Source organism: Neopsephotus bourkii, unplaced genomic scaffold (genome assembly GCF_033783945.1).
Source record: "Neopsephotus bourkii isolate Nb327-2 ecotype Australia unplaced genomic scaffold, CSIRO-AGI_Nbou_v1 NB_533, whole genome shotgun sequence".
NCBI lineage: Eukaryota > Metazoa > Chordata > Aves > Psittaciformes > Psittacidae > Neopsephotus > Neopsephotus bourkii.
The window spans coordinates 2,517,423-2,537,194 of record NW_026901034.1 but is presented as its reverse complement, the minus strand read 5'-3'; the positions used below and the strand labels follow the sequence as shown (position 1 = coordinate 2,537,194).

General features: G+C 39.0%; 1 protein-coding gene across 2 annotated transcripts in view; it reads left to right on the top strand.

Annotated features, from left to right (window-relative positions):
* Positions 1-19,772, top strand: part of IFT140 (intraflagellar transport 140) — an 80,667-nt gene that overhangs the window by 12,804 nt on the left and 48,091 nt on the right. The window contains exons 7-17 of one of the 2 annotated variants that reach the window (XM_061350757.1): positions 1,112-1,203; positions 2,443-2,549; positions 3,416-3,561; positions 6,479-6,682; positions 7,051-7,123; positions 11,666-11,757; positions 12,636-12,763; positions 14,426-14,543; positions 14,984-15,111; positions 17,380-17,527; positions 19,093-19,224. In XM_061350757.1, coding sequence (XP_061206741.1) covers positions 1,112-1,203; positions 2,443-2,549; positions 3,416-3,561; positions 6,479-6,682; positions 7,051-7,123; positions 11,666-11,757; positions 12,636-12,763; positions 14,426-14,543; positions 14,984-15,111; positions 17,380-17,527; positions 19,093-19,224 — 1,368 coding nt within the window. The remainder of the gene's footprint in view (positions 1-1,111; positions 1,204-2,442; positions 2,550-3,415; positions 3,562-6,478; positions 6,683-7,050; positions 7,124-11,665; positions 11,758-12,635; positions 12,764-14,425; positions 14,544-14,983; positions 15,112-17,379; positions 17,528-19,092; positions 19,225-19,772) is intronic. The other variant, XM_061350758.1, reaches the window with a different exon arrangement.

Below are 19,772 nucleotides of genomic sequence, written 5' to 3'. Positions count from 1 at the left end.
AGAATACAGGGAAAAGTTGTAATGTTTCATCTTTGTAAGTGTTTGTTAGGGTTTTTTGATTATCACTTTTCCCTTAGAAATGAATCAACTCTCATTTTTATTTCTTGGATGATACCTTGATGAGCAAATACATCCTCATTTAAAAGTGGAAGAGAGTGATGTGTTACTGAACTTGGAAAGATAAATTTTCATCTTGCCTTCCTGTTTTTTCTTGATTTTTTTTTTTTGTTCTGACCCTATGTTAATCCTTTTGCACTGCATTTACCTTGTCTAAGTGAATTAGAGAAGAATTGGAAATTCCAGTATAATCAAATATTCCTTAAATTTGGATAAATAGTTGATAATCTGTGTCTTTGGTTTTATTATCATCAGTTGCTCAGAGCTGTTTTGCCTTTCAGATCAGTAGAAGTAGCACCTTCTCTTGATGATACTGTCTTTGCAAATCTGGCAGATGGTTTAGTTCTCACATTGTTGAAGGGTTCTTCATAGCTGCAAAGGCGAGGAGGCTTTTAAAAAGTTGCAACCTGCAAGTCACAGAATCACAAATAATACCATAGTGACCCAAAAATTATTGTGTAGGGATAAAACCCGAAGTGACCTCATCCAGAACTTGTAATCGCCTTGGCTCAAATAAAACACTGTACTGTTAGAGAATACTGCTTGGGGAGATGGCACTCAAATCTTCACCTTCCTAAGACTTTTTTTGCTTTTCATTTCAGACGGAGAAGGCTGGGCACTTCTGTATTTCAGGAGTGTCCACTTCCTGTAAATCACTACTTATTTTTAACTAGAAGTAAGATTTGGTGCTTCATATTTTAAGGCAATCTTCATAAAGTGCTAAGAGAAAATGTAGTACAAGAGAAAAATCCCTGCTCCTTACCTACTTCATTAACCCACTACGAGGTTTCTTTTATTAAATTTATACATCATATAATTGATGCATTTAGTGGTGATCACTGCCTGAGAGGAACTGTTGGTCTGTCTGAACTAACAGCTGTAGTTATTCTTATGTTTTAACTTTTTAGCCAAGCTACACAATTCAGCTGCTTACTCTCTTTCAGCATGTTTCTCCTACCTTCTGTAAATTTATTTATTTGCTTATGGTTGGCAGGTGAAGTTGAGTGGGAAGACAGGTCGTTCTGCAGACATCATTTTGATAGACCACAGCCTTATTGTTACAGCACTAGGTGAGACAGTCATCAGGTAAGAATCCTGTTTTAAAACTGTTCTGGCTGCCCATTAGAAGTGCCATCTAAAAGGTTTGTGGTCTGCAGTGCACTGAGTATTTTTATTGAACTGTTTTTTGGGTTTGTTTTTTGTTTCTTTTTGGTTTTGTTTGGTTTTTTACCAGTTAAGAAAAACTTCCGATATTTTCTAATTTTGTTTCTCAAAGTAAATAAATGAAATGAAAAATCTGTGTCCTTGCAGTCAAAAACTAATTCTATATATCTTTCTCTCTAGTTACTTTATTTTGTCAGGCAGTACTACCCAAATCTCTCTCTTTCTCAAGCACTGTTACTGATTTCTTCTGAAAATACACCCATTTGTGTTCTTGCATGAAAAAAATAATGACTTTGCTGTTCTTCCTATTGTTACTATCTGATTCTTGGGGTAGTCCCAGCATCAGCAACAGGAAAAAAGTGCTTGCTTTTAAGAATGTGTATGTGTTGCTGTAATAGAAGACAAGAATTTGTTACTTCTATACCTAATGATTTAAACTAAGTAAGTTAGTTTGCCATGCTTCTATGTTACCATGTTTGTTCTGTAGATTTTATATTTTTTTCATCTTAAAAAAACCCAAACGAACAAAACACAAAACAACCCCCTAAATCTTTTTCTTCCCTGTCTTTACTAAGACTTGTTCTACCTGTTTCCTCTAACTTTTTCTGGGGGGTCGGGGTGTTCCGTTATGTCAGTAGTTCACTTTCTTGAGCCTCTATCAGCTGCTATCAGACAAAATGATCTGTTGATTTTGTGAGATTGTGATAAAGACCAAGTATCAAGAAGGAATATGTTTGATGACAATATTCAGTGCTAGAAAATAAACCTAAAGGATTTAAGTAGTCTAAAGGATTAACGGTTAATCAAGGAATATCCCTAAAATAGAGAAGGAGGCGTAAGTAGGGAGAAGGAAAATTAGAACTAGACCTCACTTCTTTCTATTCTATTTTTCTTGAAGCTTGGTTTGCTTCTGACTTCTTTCTTCACAGGAAAATATCACAAAACATGCTGCAGGTTAAAAAGTCAAAGCGAAAGGAAGGTGATTGTTAAGAAATTCACATTCCAGAGGCAGCTGTTGGCAATTTAATTTTAAAGATTGAATGATCTGGGCATTATGGAAGTAGCAAATTAATGCCATCTACAGCATCCTATTATTGACTGTGTTTAGCAAGACACCTGTAAGGAAAAGCATTGTTAACGCTTTTGTTTTGTATATCTTAGGTTCTGGGATTTGGACCGAGATGAGAACTATGTGCTCTCTCCAGATGTGCAATTTGGCTTTGAGGGAGGAGAATGTATTAACTGTGTTTCTTACTGCAGTGCTAAAGGTGAGAAATAACATGTCAGCTGTGGTCTCTGGATCCTAAACCTCATTTTCAGCGCCCTGCATTCAGTGCAGTATGTTCATCTTGTTACTGAGGGTTTCGGTAACAGCATGTGATGTAGAAGTGTTTTAGTTCAGATCAGGAGTGTGCTTTTGAAGGTACAATGAGATTATTAGATACTCAGTGTCTCAATGCAGAGTTATCTCCTGGCACACAAGCTGAATTCCCTGTGATGACACTGAACTGGTCCACGTGCTCCTGTGGTCCACCTAATGCACTCCAGTATGTTGTGGTCATTCAGTCTAGAAGCCCACACTAGAGGTGATGTGAAGCGGAACTCACCAAACATGTATGGCATGAACGTCAAGTCCTTCAGACTGATGTTTTCTACAGAGCTACTTCTGTGCATCACCTTGTTTGCCAGTGTAGGCATAGCTTGTGTCTGCTAGAATGGTTGTCAATCATGACTTGTCATGGTGCCTACAAAACCAACTATTCAAAAATAAATCATTAAAATTAAATCTGATATATTTAAAAGATAACTTCAGCTGGTAGCTTAGAAAACGGGCCTTGCCTTGTGAAACTTCTCCCATTTTGTCTCCAGTTCGGGACTAGGATGCTGGTTTGCAGTAAGGCAAAGAAATAGATGCTGCTATAAAAAGGCTTCTCAGTACCTTAGAAGCGGGACTAGGATACTGGTTTGCAGTCAGGCAAAGAAATTATTCTATGATTCTATGAACTGGATGCTGCTAGAAAAAGGCTTCTCAGTACCTTAGAAGCAGAGCTTGGCTGCTTGCTGCTTCCTATAATGTGGGTTTGGTTTTTTGAATTTTAATGTACAAAATGCCTAAAAGGTTTGTGAATGGCAGGTCTCTTGGCAGCTGGTACTAACAAAGGGAGAATAGCTATGTGGAGGAAAGCTGCAGGGTCTGATCAGGGCACACGGGCTTCGGAGGCCAAGAAGTGGAAGCTCCAGGCACCTACAGAACTTGAAGGAAGTGTCATTCAGATAAAGGTAAGACAGGAAGGTGTCTTCTTCACAAGCATTAAATGAATAGATCATCTTTGTGCAATAGATCAGTATGATCACTGTCATACAGATGTGTGCACCAGCAGAGGCTGGTTTTCCTTCAGAAGAAGGATGAAAAACCCATATGGTCAATAACTTTGAAAATTGAAACAGTCAGATATATTACCTGTTTGTAGCTATTCTGTTACAGGCAGGGTTGAAATGCTCAGTATAACATACTGAAATGCAAGTACATCACTCTCTCTGGGAGAATTACCAGTCATGGCATCTTTAAATCCAAACGTTTTTTTTTGTCTTATTGACAAACCCTTCGGATTCAGCACCCTGAAATGTTTTTCTGAAAAAGACAGATTGTCAGAAATGTCAAATTTACAGACATTTATTAAAATAGAAAGCAAGGAAATCTGAATAAATGAATTATTTTATTTGTAGATAATTTTCTTTTTAGTCACTTTTTCAACATAAAATTTGCTCTTAGTGGTAGTTGCAAAAATAAAAAGATGTATTTATAACATTTTATAACAGATTTTTTTGTGGGAAGATGCACAATCTGAAAGGCAATGCTGTATTAGTACACAAAATGATGCCTTCAGATGTTTTCTTCTCAGAAAAGGTGTCTTTAGTAGCTAAGTTTTTAGGTGTGACAGACTAGATGTGAATGATAAGTTTTCTCTTGCAAATATGCAAAACTTTGCTTTAAAACATTTCTTCTGCTATTTATAATATTTGTAATGCTGAAGGCTGTAACGAAAGGTCCAGGATATAGGAAATAGCATGTGGCGTTAGTATATCATACATCCGCTAATACGTTGGGGGAAGGGAAGAGATGTAGGTGTTTATGTCGGCTTGAGCATTCAAGCATTTTCCGGATCACAAGATACGGAGCGCTGTCCAGAAATAGCACCTTGTTCCCAATGTTCGTTAGCATAAACAAAAGCATTGCAAAACGTTGTCAACAATCACTGTTCTTTTATCTCCTGTTATGAAAGATTTAAGTAGTCTGAAGTATCAATGGTTAATAAAGGAATATTCTTAAAATAGAGAAGGAAGCGTAAGTAGAGAGAAGGAAAATCAGAACTAGACCTCACTTCTTTTCTATTCCCTCACACACTCCCCACCTTTGCATTCAGCCTTAGCAGCCACCTGTACCCAACATATTTTCAACAGAAAGAATTGAAGACTCAATCCTCATTCCGCTGTTGCCTCCACAATCATTTGCAGTTCCTCTGATGTCAAACTTCTACACAGATGTGAAGCTGCCAAACCTCTGGCACAGCTGTGAGCAAGAGTTTCTGCATGCACTACTTATGTTGACTCCAGCAAGTGTGACATAGCAATTCATGTGCTGTTTCATACCATTTCCCTTTTCCAAGGATACAGCAATTACCTGGATACTTCTGACAAAAAAAAAAAAAAAAAAAAGATCAGTTTTTTAGCAAGTAGGGAAAAAAAAAAATGGTGGGATTTAAACTGCATTAAAATCCACTGTGCCTCTTCCAGATCTCAGGGATAGGTTTTAGCCAGAGAGACAAAACACTGGCTTTGCACCTTCTTGCTACTAAATCAGTGATTTGCTCTAGAACAAATTATTTGCTGAGCAGCAGAACTGGCAAAGTCCTGTTTCCTGCAGCTTTCCATTTTTTCCCTTATGAGGCATCAACTCTAACAAAGTCATTCATGGCATCCTGGACAGGTAATGCCACCATTAGCTCACTCAGGTGGCACTCCCACAGTCCAGTCAGTAATTCACTTCATGGCTCTGTCCAGCTGACTGTTTGCCCTGTGCCCATTGTATTTTTGATATCATCATACCTGAGTATTTGAGCAGACCGTATATGAAAATGTCTTGTTTTCTCAGACAACCAGCCTAATGAGGAAACTACTGTAACTGCATAGAGTCACAGTACAATCAAGTACAATTGCACACAGTGCAATCAAGTCAGAGCTACCTGGCCAGTAGGAGCCTTAAGCCATCATCTGGTCCATCATCCCTTTCTTGGCTGGAAGAAAATTAATCTAAAAATCCCCCAAACTGCTTCTGGTCAAGTGACCATTTTTACAGCTTTCATAATTGCCTGGTTCAATGTTACACAAAATTTTTCCCAATAAGTAAACAACATATCTCTACTTGTGCAGGCTTAGCTGGAAATTAAAGTTTCCTGCCCTCCAGTGTTCAACAGAGAAGCCCTGCTGTGAAAGATTTCTATCCCAATTAGACAAATGAACAGGGCACCATAATATCTTCCCTTCTGCCTTGGCAGTGCTGTGTTAATGGTTGGACTTGATGATCTTAAGGGCCTTTCTCAATATAAACAATTCTGTGATTCTTTAACCTTCATGGAACTCACTGGAGGAGTTAGCTGGAACATGAATATTCTTCCAGGAGAAGGGGAGATGTGTACTTTTGGAACCCTTTTATTGACGCATGTGATTTAGCAGGATTTGCTCGGTAGGGAGCTTGAACTGACTGAAAACCTTATTAAAACTGCAGAAAGGAATATGGCAATGAAAAAGAAAATATGCTTGCAACTGGCTTTTACAGATTGCAGAGTTATTAATCCCTTTAAATATTTGATGCTATCTTGCAGTAGTAAATGTAAGGTGGTACTATAGTATTTCAGGAAAGAAAAGTGGTTTTGATCGAAAAAACCAGCTTCTGTACTTAGTCAAAGGCAGTCTGCATAGCCGGGTAAGAGCATAACAGCTTTAATGGGTAATAATTTCTAGTCATTTACTAGTTGCATTTAGAGAGTAGAACTCTGTATATGTATGAAAATGTTTATCCTACCCCTTGCCATCTGATGTGGGACATTGCTGTAACTGATTCTGTGTGATTCTGTGACTGTTCAAGATCTTAGATGAAATTGTGTGGGGTTTTTTTTTCTCTTCCCATCCTGTGCAGTGGGGCTCTCGGAGAAACCTGCTGGCCGTGAACACCACCAGCTCTGTGGTGATCCTCAGTGAGCAGGCCCTTTTGTCTCATTTTCACCAGCAAGCAGCCATTGTACAGGTGTCTCCCAGCCTGTTTAACGTAACCAGCTTCAGCAGAGGAACCACACACAGTCTTCATGTTGATATGAATGTTAATGGAATCTTCACTACTGAGGTTAATTGTTTTGGTTTTTTTATTCATTTGCTTGATCAATTGCCTAGTTAGGCGTATGGAGACCAATTTTATAAGTCTTTAATATAACCTCTTTTGATATTCAATTTATTATGTTATGGAAGTAGTATTATGATAGTAGCAATGATGCTGTGGTGGAGCTGTTTTTTCATACAGCATAGTGACTTAGTAACTCTCTAGGCACTGACCAGAGAATTTTTGCATTACCAGAAGCCTTCCTACCCAGGATACAGGGGCACTAGTAAATGGTGGTGATTGTGTGGAAGGTCTGGCTGTGTTACTGCATGAATTCCTGTATGATTCAAAAGAAACTGATTGTGTATATCCTTTTGCTTTTTTGGTGGTTTTAGGATGCTGTAGTATTCTGGAACATGAAGCAAGTTACTGTCTTTGAGTGTGCAGGAGATACCTTCAGAAGTGCAGGTAGGACTTAGAATGATCAGAATTAACATGGTTCTCTTCCTCCAAAGTTATAAATACTCCTCATTCATGATAGCTGATGGACTGTGATCATATATGCAAGTTGAAAAATATCATATACAGCTAAGTCAAGTGCTGCAGAAAAAATATGGATATGGACTCAGTCAGAGATCAATATGATCAGACCAAAGCCGTTTATTGCAAAGCTTTAACTCCTTATATACTATTTTTTACATGCACTTACAGTGATTTGGCATATTATGATTGGATACATATATTGGTCTTGAAGACCCTTAGTGACTAACGTATAATTGGTTAAGCGCAGGTGTGAGAACTGGACCTCGGAAGCTTGACAACAGTCCACAATTCTCATAACTCAGTGAATTCCAGCTTCTTCTTACCTTACTTGCTTAAGCTTCCTCTGGCCTCTCATGGTCTTGCTGTACTTTCGAGATTATTCAGAGTTCATGTACCAATTATCCATTCTTCCGTGAGAACAGTTTCTACATCTTCCCCTTTTAGTGTTATATATCTTTTGGACGACCCTACTGGAGCAGGGGATTTGGGCTAGATCATATCTCCAACATATGCCAACTACAGGCTGCTGGGCCCCCCCTTTTTTCTCCTGTATGGGTCTCTGATAATAGGGGAGGCCATCCTTCACATCAAGGTCTGGCATGGCCTGTGTCCCCACCGCTCCACACCTGCTGGGTTGCAGCCAACAGTGGAGCTAAAGGTTCTTCTTGGTGGCAAACACAGAAGCCAGCCAGTCTTGCCCTTGACTGTGGTAGCAGGCATTTGGTCAACCTCAGTCCTTACACCTTGTTGTCAGTGCAGAGTTTCACCTGCTTCATCCTATGAAGCATCCTACAAGTCACTACTATGGCAAAGCACACACAGATTTACATTAGCAGAGTAACTATTACAGGGTGCAGCAGCATGTTGAAGATGCTGATGGCAGCAAGGGATGAGCCAAAGAAATTTCTTACCAGTGGAGTTTTCCCACCCTCTTCATTTGTTCCATTACCTGCTTTATAACACTACCATTGTATTAGAATCTTTCTAGCTTTTGCCTTAGCATTTTCTAGCAGCTGCTGCATATTCGCATACTCTAACATCTCTTTTACAAGTGACAAATCCATACAATATAAGGTGTAGTTTCTTATTAGCAAATGGCTAGTAAATACAGGTGGTTTTATGCACAAAATCACAGCCTCTAATAATAGCTACTTTACAAATACACATATTCAAGCTGTTACTTTTCAATTGTCCCCAGGTGATGTTTTGCAATCATTTGTTTTCCTCTATCTCATTCTGCTTGGGGTATTCATGGTCAGCTCCTGTAGCTGAGGCATCGGGTTCCTCCACTCGTCTGTCCAGCTCGTGGCAAGGGTTGACAAACTTTGCAGGCAGTGGCCATGCACCTGTAGGCAGGAGGACACAAGTATAACCCTTCCTTCAGGTTATCAGTTCTTGAGAAGTAGAAAGGTTAAGTTGCACATTGTTAACAGTCAAGGAGTTTGCTGCATCATTGCCCTTTTTTCGTTTCTTTTTTTTTTTTTTTTTTAATTCACTCCTCGCCTCTGGTGTCCATCCTGGCCGTTACACCGGTGGAGCACTTGGAGCCAAATTGGAGGGCAGCTTCTTTTGGACATGGGGACCGACCTCTCATCAAATACCCTTTTTTTTTTTTTCCCCAAAGTAGCTCACACTGCTTTGCCCGGCTACAAACCCCGGACTGCTCAGCAGCAGCTATAAATGCCTGCCTGCTCAGCAGCAGCTACAGCTGCCTGCCTGCTTCAGCAGCAACCATAAATACCTGCCGGCAACCGCACTTTTGCATTAACCCTTTCTTGCCTGAAATGTTAAACTGCTACCCATTAAAAACTTTTACATGAACCCAACAACAAAAAAACACAGAACACTGCCCTCAACACACACACACATATGGGATTCCACAAGCACACTCCACACAACTACAATATTTGAAGCACAAAAATCCAGACAATCATTACTCCCACTATGCAGTCCCACATACAGAACGTGGCACAAGGACCCTGTGAAGACTATCAGGAAACCAGCTCTGAGAAACACCATTGCAGTGCAAGGTGGCAGGCTCAACCTTAGCAGGCGTCCTCACAGAGGCTCTGCCTCCCCCACATTGCATGAGGCTTGGGCTTTTATACTGACCAAAATGCACACTCATTCTGACACAGGTTGCCAGCCTATGTTGGAATAAGCGGCCAGCAATATCTATAAAGGTCTCCAAAGGTCGATAGAAACCCAGGCATACTTATATTTACCAACTTCTAGTACATGAATATCACAGAGAGACTGTATCAAATGAGTTGTATACAGGGTCCCAAGTCCACGGTCTGCCACAGTCTGCCCGATACCCCTGATAAGAGCATACGAGAGACCTTGCCACCACGGGTCTTGATCCAGCACATACACCACCAGGAAAGCACACAGTATGTCTGCATCCCCCACTGGCCTTGCTTCTCCCTTTACAGCTGTGCATTTAACATGAGGATCTGGGGGATATAAATAAGGCTCCTTTACCAGATGAATAGACTCCAGGTCAAAAGGACCATCCAGGTCAGCATCAGAATTATCAGGCATCAGAACCTCAGGAGCAGCAACAGCAGTCTGATGGACGTGCACAGGCTCCTTCTTGGGGTCAGTAAGGCCTGAATCAAAAGGATCATCTTCATCTCTGTCCTCAGTCTTCGCAGCTGCGGCGGCAACCGGCGGAAGTTCGGGGGGGGGAGGGCAGGTGGGAGTGGGGGGTAGGGGAATGACAACTGGGCTCCACGATCTCATTTTTTGACTCTTAACATCTCTAAAATAGATCTCCAAATGACTAACAATTTTTTCACAGTGTCATTGCCTTTTGTAACTGCATCCCACAATTTAACTCCTGCACCATTCCACAAAGAGACCTCAAATATGGTAGACTCATCAGTCTCTCGATAACGTGTCTTCAACCATTTCAACATTAAATTTAAGTCTGTCTCTGTAAAGGTTACACCCTTCACCTTAAGAAGGACTGAAAACATCCATAAAACAGAAGCTTCTTCCTTAGCGATTTTTTCCCAAGTCCCAAACTCAAAGGCTTCATTAACCCCCTGGATCAGCTCTTTTTCTTTACTCCAGAGCAATAGTCTTTTTGACAGATTATCATCATACTCTATCCCTCTCACTGAGAAGATATGCTGGAAGAGCTTAAGGATGACCATTTCTTCTTTACTTAGTTGATTCCCCATCCTAATCCTCTTCCAGACCCATCGGCTATTACCTTATTTGCACTGCGCAGTGTCTTCCGAGCTCACAAGGCTCTGTTCCGAGGCATCTACCTGCCAGTCCTGGTCCTGCCGGATTGAACCCAGCCAATGTCTCTGTGACTCCACATTTTCCACTTTCTTCAGTGCCACACGCTTTAATTCCTTCAGTTTCAATATGAAAAATAGGGGAGAGGGCATGTTGGGTGCCATTTGCCACAGAAAAAATATGGACTCAGTCAGAGATCAGTATGATCAGACCAAAGCCGTTTATTGCAAAGCCCTAACTCCTTATATACTATTTCTTACATGCACTTACAGTGATTTGGCATATTATGATTGGATACATGTCTTGAAGACCCTTAGCGACTAACATATAATTGGTTAAGCACAGGTGTGAGAACTTGACCTCGAAAGCTTGCCAACAGTCCACAGTTCTCATAACTCGGTGAATTCCAGCTTCTTCGTATCTTGCTTGCTTAAGCTTCCTCGGGCCTCTCATGGTCTTGCTGTATTTTTCGGGATTATTCAGAGTTCATGTACCAATTATCCATTCTTCTGTGAGAACACTGTCTCCACAGTCAAGTAAATTGTATTTTTTTTCTATTACTAATTTCCCCTAAATATTTCTGCCTTGAGAAACAGGTTATTCCATCATTCCCATCCAGAATCTTGAGCTCTTTTAAGACACATCAAGTGTTTCCTGTTTCTTCTTGTCTATATTTACTCATTTAGTTTAGAACTTTCCCATGCTGAATCAATGTATTGGTGCCACCTAGGTTTCACTTGTCTCTCACACTCGTGAAATAATTTCAAAGCCACTCTTCTGACAGAAATTCCTTAATCATTCTTCAGTTGTAGCTCAGTGAATGAAGGAATGAATTCTCTTAACAGAACCTCACATTGCACTTGTCTCTCTCCCTCCCTCCCTCCCTCCCTCCCTCCCTCCATTCCCTTCCCTTTCCCCTTCCCTTCCCCATCCCCTTCCCATATCAAATCCTTCCCCTTCCTCTCCACTTGTTCTCATGGGCAGAGTGTACAAAGTTCTTGTTTTCAATAGGAGACCCAGCTTTTGGTTGTAGTGGAAGAATGGCTGCAACACCAAAGAGTTTAAGAATCAGTAGAGACTGATGGATTGACAGCTGTATTTGGTGCAAGATAGTGAAAATTGAATGCTTTAAGTCAAAATTCCATTTCCCCCTGCCCCTCTGCCCTTTTTTAAAATCTGCTTATTGCAATGATGGCTTTATTATGACTGTTTCAGGCTCTTTCCCTTGTGACTCTCCAGTTCTGTCTGTGCATGAAGAAAACCTGTACACAGTTGAGCCATATCAGGTCCAGGTCCGTACCTGGCAGGTAAGGGCTGATGAAACCATGAACTGACAACTATGTTTTCTTGTTTTCAGAGATTGCTGTTGCAGCTTAAAAGTTAAGTGCATGTTCTATGAATCTATTAACTGTCTTTAAAAATATATTTTGAGTATTTCAGCAGAAATATTTTTGATATTTTATGTTCTTTAAAAAGTCTGTCACTTTAAACACTGAAACTGAAAAGTATTTATAAAAGAAATCAGAATTCTGTAAGGAATGGACTTTAAGAGGATCAGAATTGCAAGCAGGTTGAATATTTATATTACTGACAGGAAGATGAACATACCGAATATGCTTATAAGATAATGAAAAATATCCTATGCACATTCTGTGTCTTCTTGCAAAATCTTTTGCTTAGCCTTTGCAGCCTCTGCTAGTCGGGGAGAACCAAAAAGAGAAATCTAATTGTTAGAGTTCTGTAATAATTTTATTTAGGAAATTTATATATTAGGAATATATAAATTCATATATAAAAATATATAATAGGAAATATTATAACCAAGGATGTGTTGGATTTATCACAATAAGGACTGATTTCATTCATACATTTATTTTTGCAGCTGTGTACTAAAGGACCTTCAAGTACTTTTATTTCTGTATCCATCTTGATTGGAAAAAGTTGTATTATTGAAGTAGAGGTTGTTGCAGGATACCTCTAAATGTTAATTTTTTGGGGGGCTCTTTATTCAGTTTTTAACCTGAAACACAGGTTGCATTTATAGAGACGATGTCTGTAGCTCCTCTCACTTTGCTGGTAGTGATTTGTCTAACACTGAAGTTCAGCCTGGTGAACTTGGTGGCAAAGTAAGTCCCTTCTCCTTTGACTCTGAACACACAAACATGTGTTACATGTTTTTTCTCAGGGGACAGTTAAACAGCTGCTAGTGTTCTCTGAAGCAGAAGGGAATCCATGCCTCTTGGATGTCTGTGGAAATTTCCTGGCTGTGGGAACTGATCTGTCTCACTTTAAAATCTTTGATCTCTCTCACAGGTATTAATAAGCCTTTTAGAAACAACTCTTTGTAACTGAGCATGTATTTTGTGGGGAAGGGGAAATCTTCGATTGGTTTTGGTCTAATGAAAAGTGGTAACTCCTTTGAATCTTGAGATTCAACATGTGCAGCCTGTGTGAACTGATGGCCTATCCCAAAAGCAAGGGAAGAGACAATTATTACATAAATCATGGTATGAGAAATAGTAGTAATAGTAATAATCATAATAGTATTTAAGGATATTGTAAGGGATATGTGTGCATTTGAAAGTATGTGGAGATTTTATGGAAGATGAAGACAAGGATGTCACATGTTTCTGCTGATAACTTGTATAAGACTTATCTCAGAAGAGTTGAAATAAAAAAAAAGAACACAAAAAAAAAGACAGGTCTTTTATCTCCTCATAAACAAACAACCTTGACTCAGTGTATCAATGGAGGAAGTGACCCTAGAACTCTGGACACTCAGTTCTTCCTCCTGTTTAGGTTAAGACTGAACTTGACTTTTTAAAAACTTTTCTGTGTGTTTCCATGCTGGCAAACACCTGTGGCATGAAAAAATCCAAGACTGACATGATCTTCAGTTTCGTAATTTACCTGCTAATGACAAGTGTAATTTTGAAAACCTGAAAAAACTCAGGAGTCCAGTGAATTATGTTCTTAACATACTGTCACCAGAGGAATGCTGAAGGCTAGTTAGTTACCCACTTGGAAACTCATTACTTGTGTTGAGGTCACACAGATTCTGCATGGGGCACAATGTGAATGTTAATGGATTTGGGAAGGTTGTAATTAGCACGAATATTGGATTATGATGTTTGATAGTGAAGAAAAAGTAGCTCAAATCCTGCACATGATGTCCAATTTTTGTGGCTAGTAATGAAAAACAAATGGTGACACTATAGCGCTCTTTAATTTCAAAGCACGCATAGTTGGTGTAGAATAAATGAGAGATCTAAACATGTAACCCAAGGATGTTTTTACGGAGTCAAAGTTTTTTTTTCAAGGGGCTGTATCATGGGTTTAAATTAGTGTCACTTCTTTCTGTCATATTCTTTTGATTCATGAGATTTGTCCTCTTTGTGGCTCAGTGATCACTGGGTTTGTGTCTATACCAGCAGTGAGATTCTTTTGAGATAATATAAGCTGTAGGCAGGTGAGGGTGGGGAAGGGTGGGTGTTAAGTATGTGAATGATACAGTTTCTGAACTTATGTACAGAGGGAAGGTCACCACTAATATGACATAAATAGAAGCCCTCAATGATATTTCTTTATTTCTGCTCCACAGTGTGTTCTCCATAGAAAGAACTTTTATGTGTGGTCTGTATTCAACATTCATGGTACTGTTCAACTTACTAATGTAGGAAAAACAGACCTCAAAATTCTGCTAGGATGTTCTTGCTGGATAGCCCTGTTTGGGGAATTCTGTAGGAGCATTAAAGTTTATTCTTGCTTATTCATTGAGGAACAAGTGTGTCATTAACTTTTTCCTGGAAGAAAAGCAGTTGCAGCAGTTCCCTGGAGGGGAAGCTGGAGTCTGGGGCAGGGGTGTCATAAAGTAGAAATAGTTTGTTTTTAAAAATCTTACCCATCATGTGAAAATGTTTTGGCTCATGTATTGCCAGTTGCTTGTCACTGATTTAAGTTTATTCCTTTCCACAGAGAGCCAAAAGTACATTGCAGTAGCAAGAATTTCTCCGAGCTGTTTCCTGGCCTGGGAGGTATTGCATCTGTCAAGTGCAATGCTAATGGTAATAAAGTCAGCATCCTTGTTAGCAAGGTGAGGCAAAGCTCTTCACTTACTACCCTAGGACATGACCATCAGTTAATAGACTGGTGCAGTTCCAAAAGATTACTGAAGACCCAAGATTAGCTTCTCAGAAATAAACCTACATGTTCTGTGCAGTGTATTCGGACTTGAAATGTCATGTCCAAACTTCTAACTAATTGGTAAAATTAAGGCATGTTATGTGAGAAGAACAGCCCCTCAGAAAAGGAAGGAATACTTTAGGTACAAAAGCTCTTTATAGCATTTCAAAGAAATCAAAGGCTAACTTGCTGGAATAGAAGAGCAGCAAGAAATTTTCTAATTATTTCTTACAAAGAATATTCTTGTGTGATTACCAGTAAACAAAAAAGAGAGCATGAATCACATGAGATAAACAGCCCTCTTTTTCTTTTTGACTGCATGCTTCAGCAACTTGTTTTCCCTTCTTGTAGGCGGATGGGAACATTGATTCCAAGATCTGTTTCTATGATGTTGAAATGGACAAAGTCACACTCTTTGATTTGAAGGCTGAACAGGGAAATGGTAGAGAGAAACTTTTTTCTGGACAAGGCATTAACAAGTAAGAAGCTTTTATTTCAAGAAGTATTACTTGTAGATTTAAGATAGGAATCTGTCCTACAAAGATAAGCAGCACCTTAAACTGACATTCCTCTGTCTTTGTATAGGTACTTGTACAAACGTAATTATTTTATTTCTAAAGAATTAATTAAAACTGATGCATTGTATGTCAATCAGCCTGCATCCCTATCTCTTCCAATATGAACTATAGGGTGTCAAATGAAGGTATTGAAAGCAAGCTCAAAATATGCAGGACGAGGCAGTTCTTCAGACAACACACAGCTGAGCTAAGGGATTCCTTGCCAAAGGAAGATACAGACTGTGAAGGAGGGTTCATGGAGGTATTGGACAATCCACAGAAGAGAAGTGCAGTGGGAGTTGTTAGATATGTGGAATACATATCTGGCTCAAAAGGTCTCACATGAGGATTATTGAGTGTTGAGGGGGTATGTGTAGGACTGGAATAAGAATCCAGATCTTAAAATCTTGGAAAGCTACTCTTCCATGAAGAGTTTACGGGGTCAGAACTGAAAAGAGGCATGTAGAAGCTCCATCTAGGAAAAAGTTAACCACATAAAATGTCTATTTAGAACTGCCAGCTTTGTTTTCATACAAGCTGTTCTGTGGCAAATACGTTAGAAATCCTAGTATCAAGGCTGCAAAATGCAGTGAACTAGGAATTCTCATGGAAGTACAGTGGAACGCTGGAATACAAATTCCCATCTGTTTTTTACAGTATTTTTTCTGACTGTATTAAGAAAAAAAGTAGTGTTAGAATAGAAGCTGGTTTGGTTTTTTAGGAGCTGTCTTCTTTAGGTCTTGAAAGCAAAAAAAAAAGGATCTACTCTCTAGCACTGAAAATCAGAAGAAACTAGGCAGCTCATCAAAAGCTAAGAACACTGCCTTATGTCTTGGTCAGTCATGCAAACAGCGAAATAATGAGTGGTGAGGAAGTTGTTTTCAAGTGTAGTATCTTGTGTAGCCCAACAGAGGCCACCAGGAGCTAGTGATGCTTTTTCACAGATACTTGAATGCTGGATAGTGCCAGTATGAATGAAGCACATTTATCTGTGCTTCATTTTAGAGTATCTTGAAATTGGAACGAGTAAACTCAGCAGGAAATAATAATAATCTATATACTTCTTCTCTCTTTCCTCCTGAAGCAGAATCTAAACACTATTTTTTTACACAAATCCTGTTTTTCAGTTTGTAAGTAATTTAGTTTGAATTCATGGCATGGAAAGGACATGGTATATTTCTGCATCCCTTTGGATCTATTCCTTAATTTGCCTTCCAGCCCTACTTCAGTCCTCTCCGCAAAGTCCACCCTTCAGTGGTGACAGCAAATAAGAAAAATATTATGTCTTTATTTTTAAAATTTGACACCTATTTATAGTCTGTATTTTTTTCAGAAGGATTCTAAGCCATTGTTAAAAGAGTCTGATTATGTATAGAATTCTGGATTTCTCCTCCACACTGCGAAGTTCAGCAGTTCAAAGCATCGATTGTGCTGCATGCCCAGATCTCTTTGCTGAGCTCTCTGTAGAGAGAGATCTGTTGCCTGCAAATATGCTTTTTTCTCAATTAAATCAATTTAATTACAGTTGTCTAGTTGTGACCTCTTAAGATCTGTTGCCTGCAAATATGCTTTTTTCTCAATTAAATCAATTTAATTACAGTTGTCTAGTTGTGACCTCTTAAGACCACTGTTTAACTGGATTTGAATGTGACAAATCCCATGTGAACATACCAGAAACTCTCTCTTTACTGGTTATCAAATGCACATCAGTGTACTCAAGCTCTCTTTTAATGCCTGGCTGGGCATTTCTAGCAGTGCTGGCAATAAGCACTGTAAAACCCAGAAGAAGACAGAGCTGACATAGTCCTCATGTTACAGTACCTACACCAGTAACAGTCACTCAAATAGATTGTTTGATGGATGTTCAAGTATTTCTGTAGGACACATAGTTTCACTGGAGGCAGATTCTGAGTGCCTATTTGTATTTGTGGTAGTACCATCTTTTTTCTACTGAAATGCTTTATGTCGTATAGTCATGGTTAATCTATACAGAACAAATTAGAAGAAGCATTGACATGTACAAAGTGTAACGAGTCAGGAAGATATATATGGTTAATGTTACAATGCAGAGGTAACTGATCGTCATCTGAAAAATTATCCTTTGGTTAGTCCTTTATTTACATGCATGCACCGAATGGGCTGGAATTATTTCACTTTCTCGCTTTCTACATTTTTTTCATCTTTTGGTAGGTCTGTTGTGGAGTATCCAGAGTCGCGCAATCACATCCCTACTTGCCATTTCTGGGACCAGAGTGAATCAAGACTTTTTGTATGTGAAGCAATTCTTGAAACAGGCCTAGAGTCTCCAGAGCAGAAGAAAAACCAGACTGAAAGCACAGTATGGTCTTTTTGTTTGTTTGTTTGACCTTGCTTTACATGTCCTTGCTGTCCAAGTAATAAGTCACTGGCCCTTCATTAACAGTGTGGAAGTAGGTAGTATACATTATATTGTACAAAAAAGAGCAGTGAAACTGTATTTGGTGTCTGTACAGCTTTCTGTACATCAGTTCTCTGATTTAACCCTAGCTTGCATACAGTGACAAAGAAAAGGAGGTGATTTTGAGAATGATCTTAAATGCTAGATTCTATCAGGCCTACAGTTTTTCAGGTGACATTTTTGGTGAATTAATAATCTAGAGGTTTGATACTTACTCTCTCTCTTTTTTCTTTTTTAATAATGCATATTTTATATCTTGAGTTCACTTTTAGCAGCAATAATTAATTTGATAGAGTAACAGGGACCCTACCATTCAGGTGAACAGTGAAGTACACTTTTCCCACCCAGTTCTTACCATCTTCTGCTTTTCTGGACAGACATTGTACATTTTTATAGTAGTTTCCAAATTTCCTTTACAGTCTTTTTTACATTAGAAAAAAGATTTGCTTTTTATTGATCAGAAATGATCTAATCAATTATTTCTTTCATCAGACCAACAATTCTTCCCCGCATTCCCTGCTAACATGCTTGCAGTGGTCCTTATCATTTTATCTGAACAGAACTGCCTGTTCTTCATAAATACTCCATTGATTTGAGACATCCATGTTGATATAAAATTTTCTGATTCATGCATGATTTTAGTTAAACCTCTTCCAATTGGAGAGAGAAAGCTCCTTGTTTCTTTTGTTGGTTGAAATAACCTTAGAAAAATCATGGGAAGATCAATGTAGAAAGGAGGAATGGAATAGGGATGTCCTTAAAGGCCTTGCTAGGATCCTCCAAAAAGAAAAGAATACTTCAACCTAATAATCCTAATATAAGCAAGAAAAAATATTTGGCTTCTACATAAAATTGAAAAATAAAATTATATGAAAAGAGCATAACTTACTTTTTGGCTTTATTCAAAGGGACTTTTAACTGTGTGTTTATCCTTTAAGAAATGAGAACTTCATCTGGAAGCAAATACTTCTTTTTGACTTGAGTCAGGTCAATATTTAAGCTGTTAAAGAAACTTTTTGAATGGCTGGTATATTCCCTGGAAACTTAAACCGGTCAGTGAACTGCTAAAATTATCATAGAAATAACGTAGTATTAATTAAATAAAAAATGTTGAAAACAATTGGAACTATTTCTTTGCCCTGAGTCAGATCTGTCAGAGAGACTTCTAAAGCAGCAGCCCGTGGGCAGGGATTTCCCTCTTCATAGTGGTGAAGTTGGTTCCTGAAAGGCAGAGGTGGAGGTCTCTTTGCAGTAGGAGCACAATCTGTATTGTACAATGAGTCATTAGCTACTTACGCTAGAGAGGAAGTGTGCAGCTCTGCCCTCTCCAGCCTATGTGTGTGTGTGAATGTATATGTCATATTATTTTCAAGAGGAGGTTCTGCCAAGTGAATATGGAAATAAAAACAAATTGACAAAGGATATTGCAGCATAAAAACAAAATAAAGCTTTGCTTCCTTTTCCAGATGGATGTTTGGATTTTATCATTCTTCAGTACTGAAGAGCATGGCTTTTTGCTTCAGGACAGTTTCCTATTGCCTTCATCCTACCAGGTTCTTCTGGGCATAGAGGTGCCCTATTATTACTTTGCAAAAAAGGTGAGGAAAACTTTCACAGTTCCGGCCTTTCCCGTAAGTGCAGACTTCACAGGGATCAAATTTAACCAAATAGAGTCTGGGATAAGTAGAGCAACTACAGTGGCAGTTGATGCATCACCTGTAGAAATGACATAAACATATCTCTAATGTGGGCGTACTTTGCAGTATTATGGAAATTGCACTGAATTGGCTTTCCATGGGTATCGCAAACTGGATGTGACGAACAAGCACAGGAGACACAGTAATTATCAGGAAATGTAACTACAAAAGGGATGTGAAGCAATTCTCTTCTTCTACTCTATATAGTCACCGTGCCTCTTGCAAGGGGGGGGGGGGGGGGTGAACTTTACAAAGGCAGGAGGGGGCATTTCCTACTGGCTTTAGCAGAAGCAACCCATTTCCTTTTTGGAATGGAGTTTAACCCCCACAGAATACCAGAGAGAGCAAGAATACTCATTTTGCTCTATCACCAAATGCCTATGTGCTACAAATACCAGGAATGCATGCTTTAACTTCTTAAACCTGAATATGAATCCAAAATTGTTTGC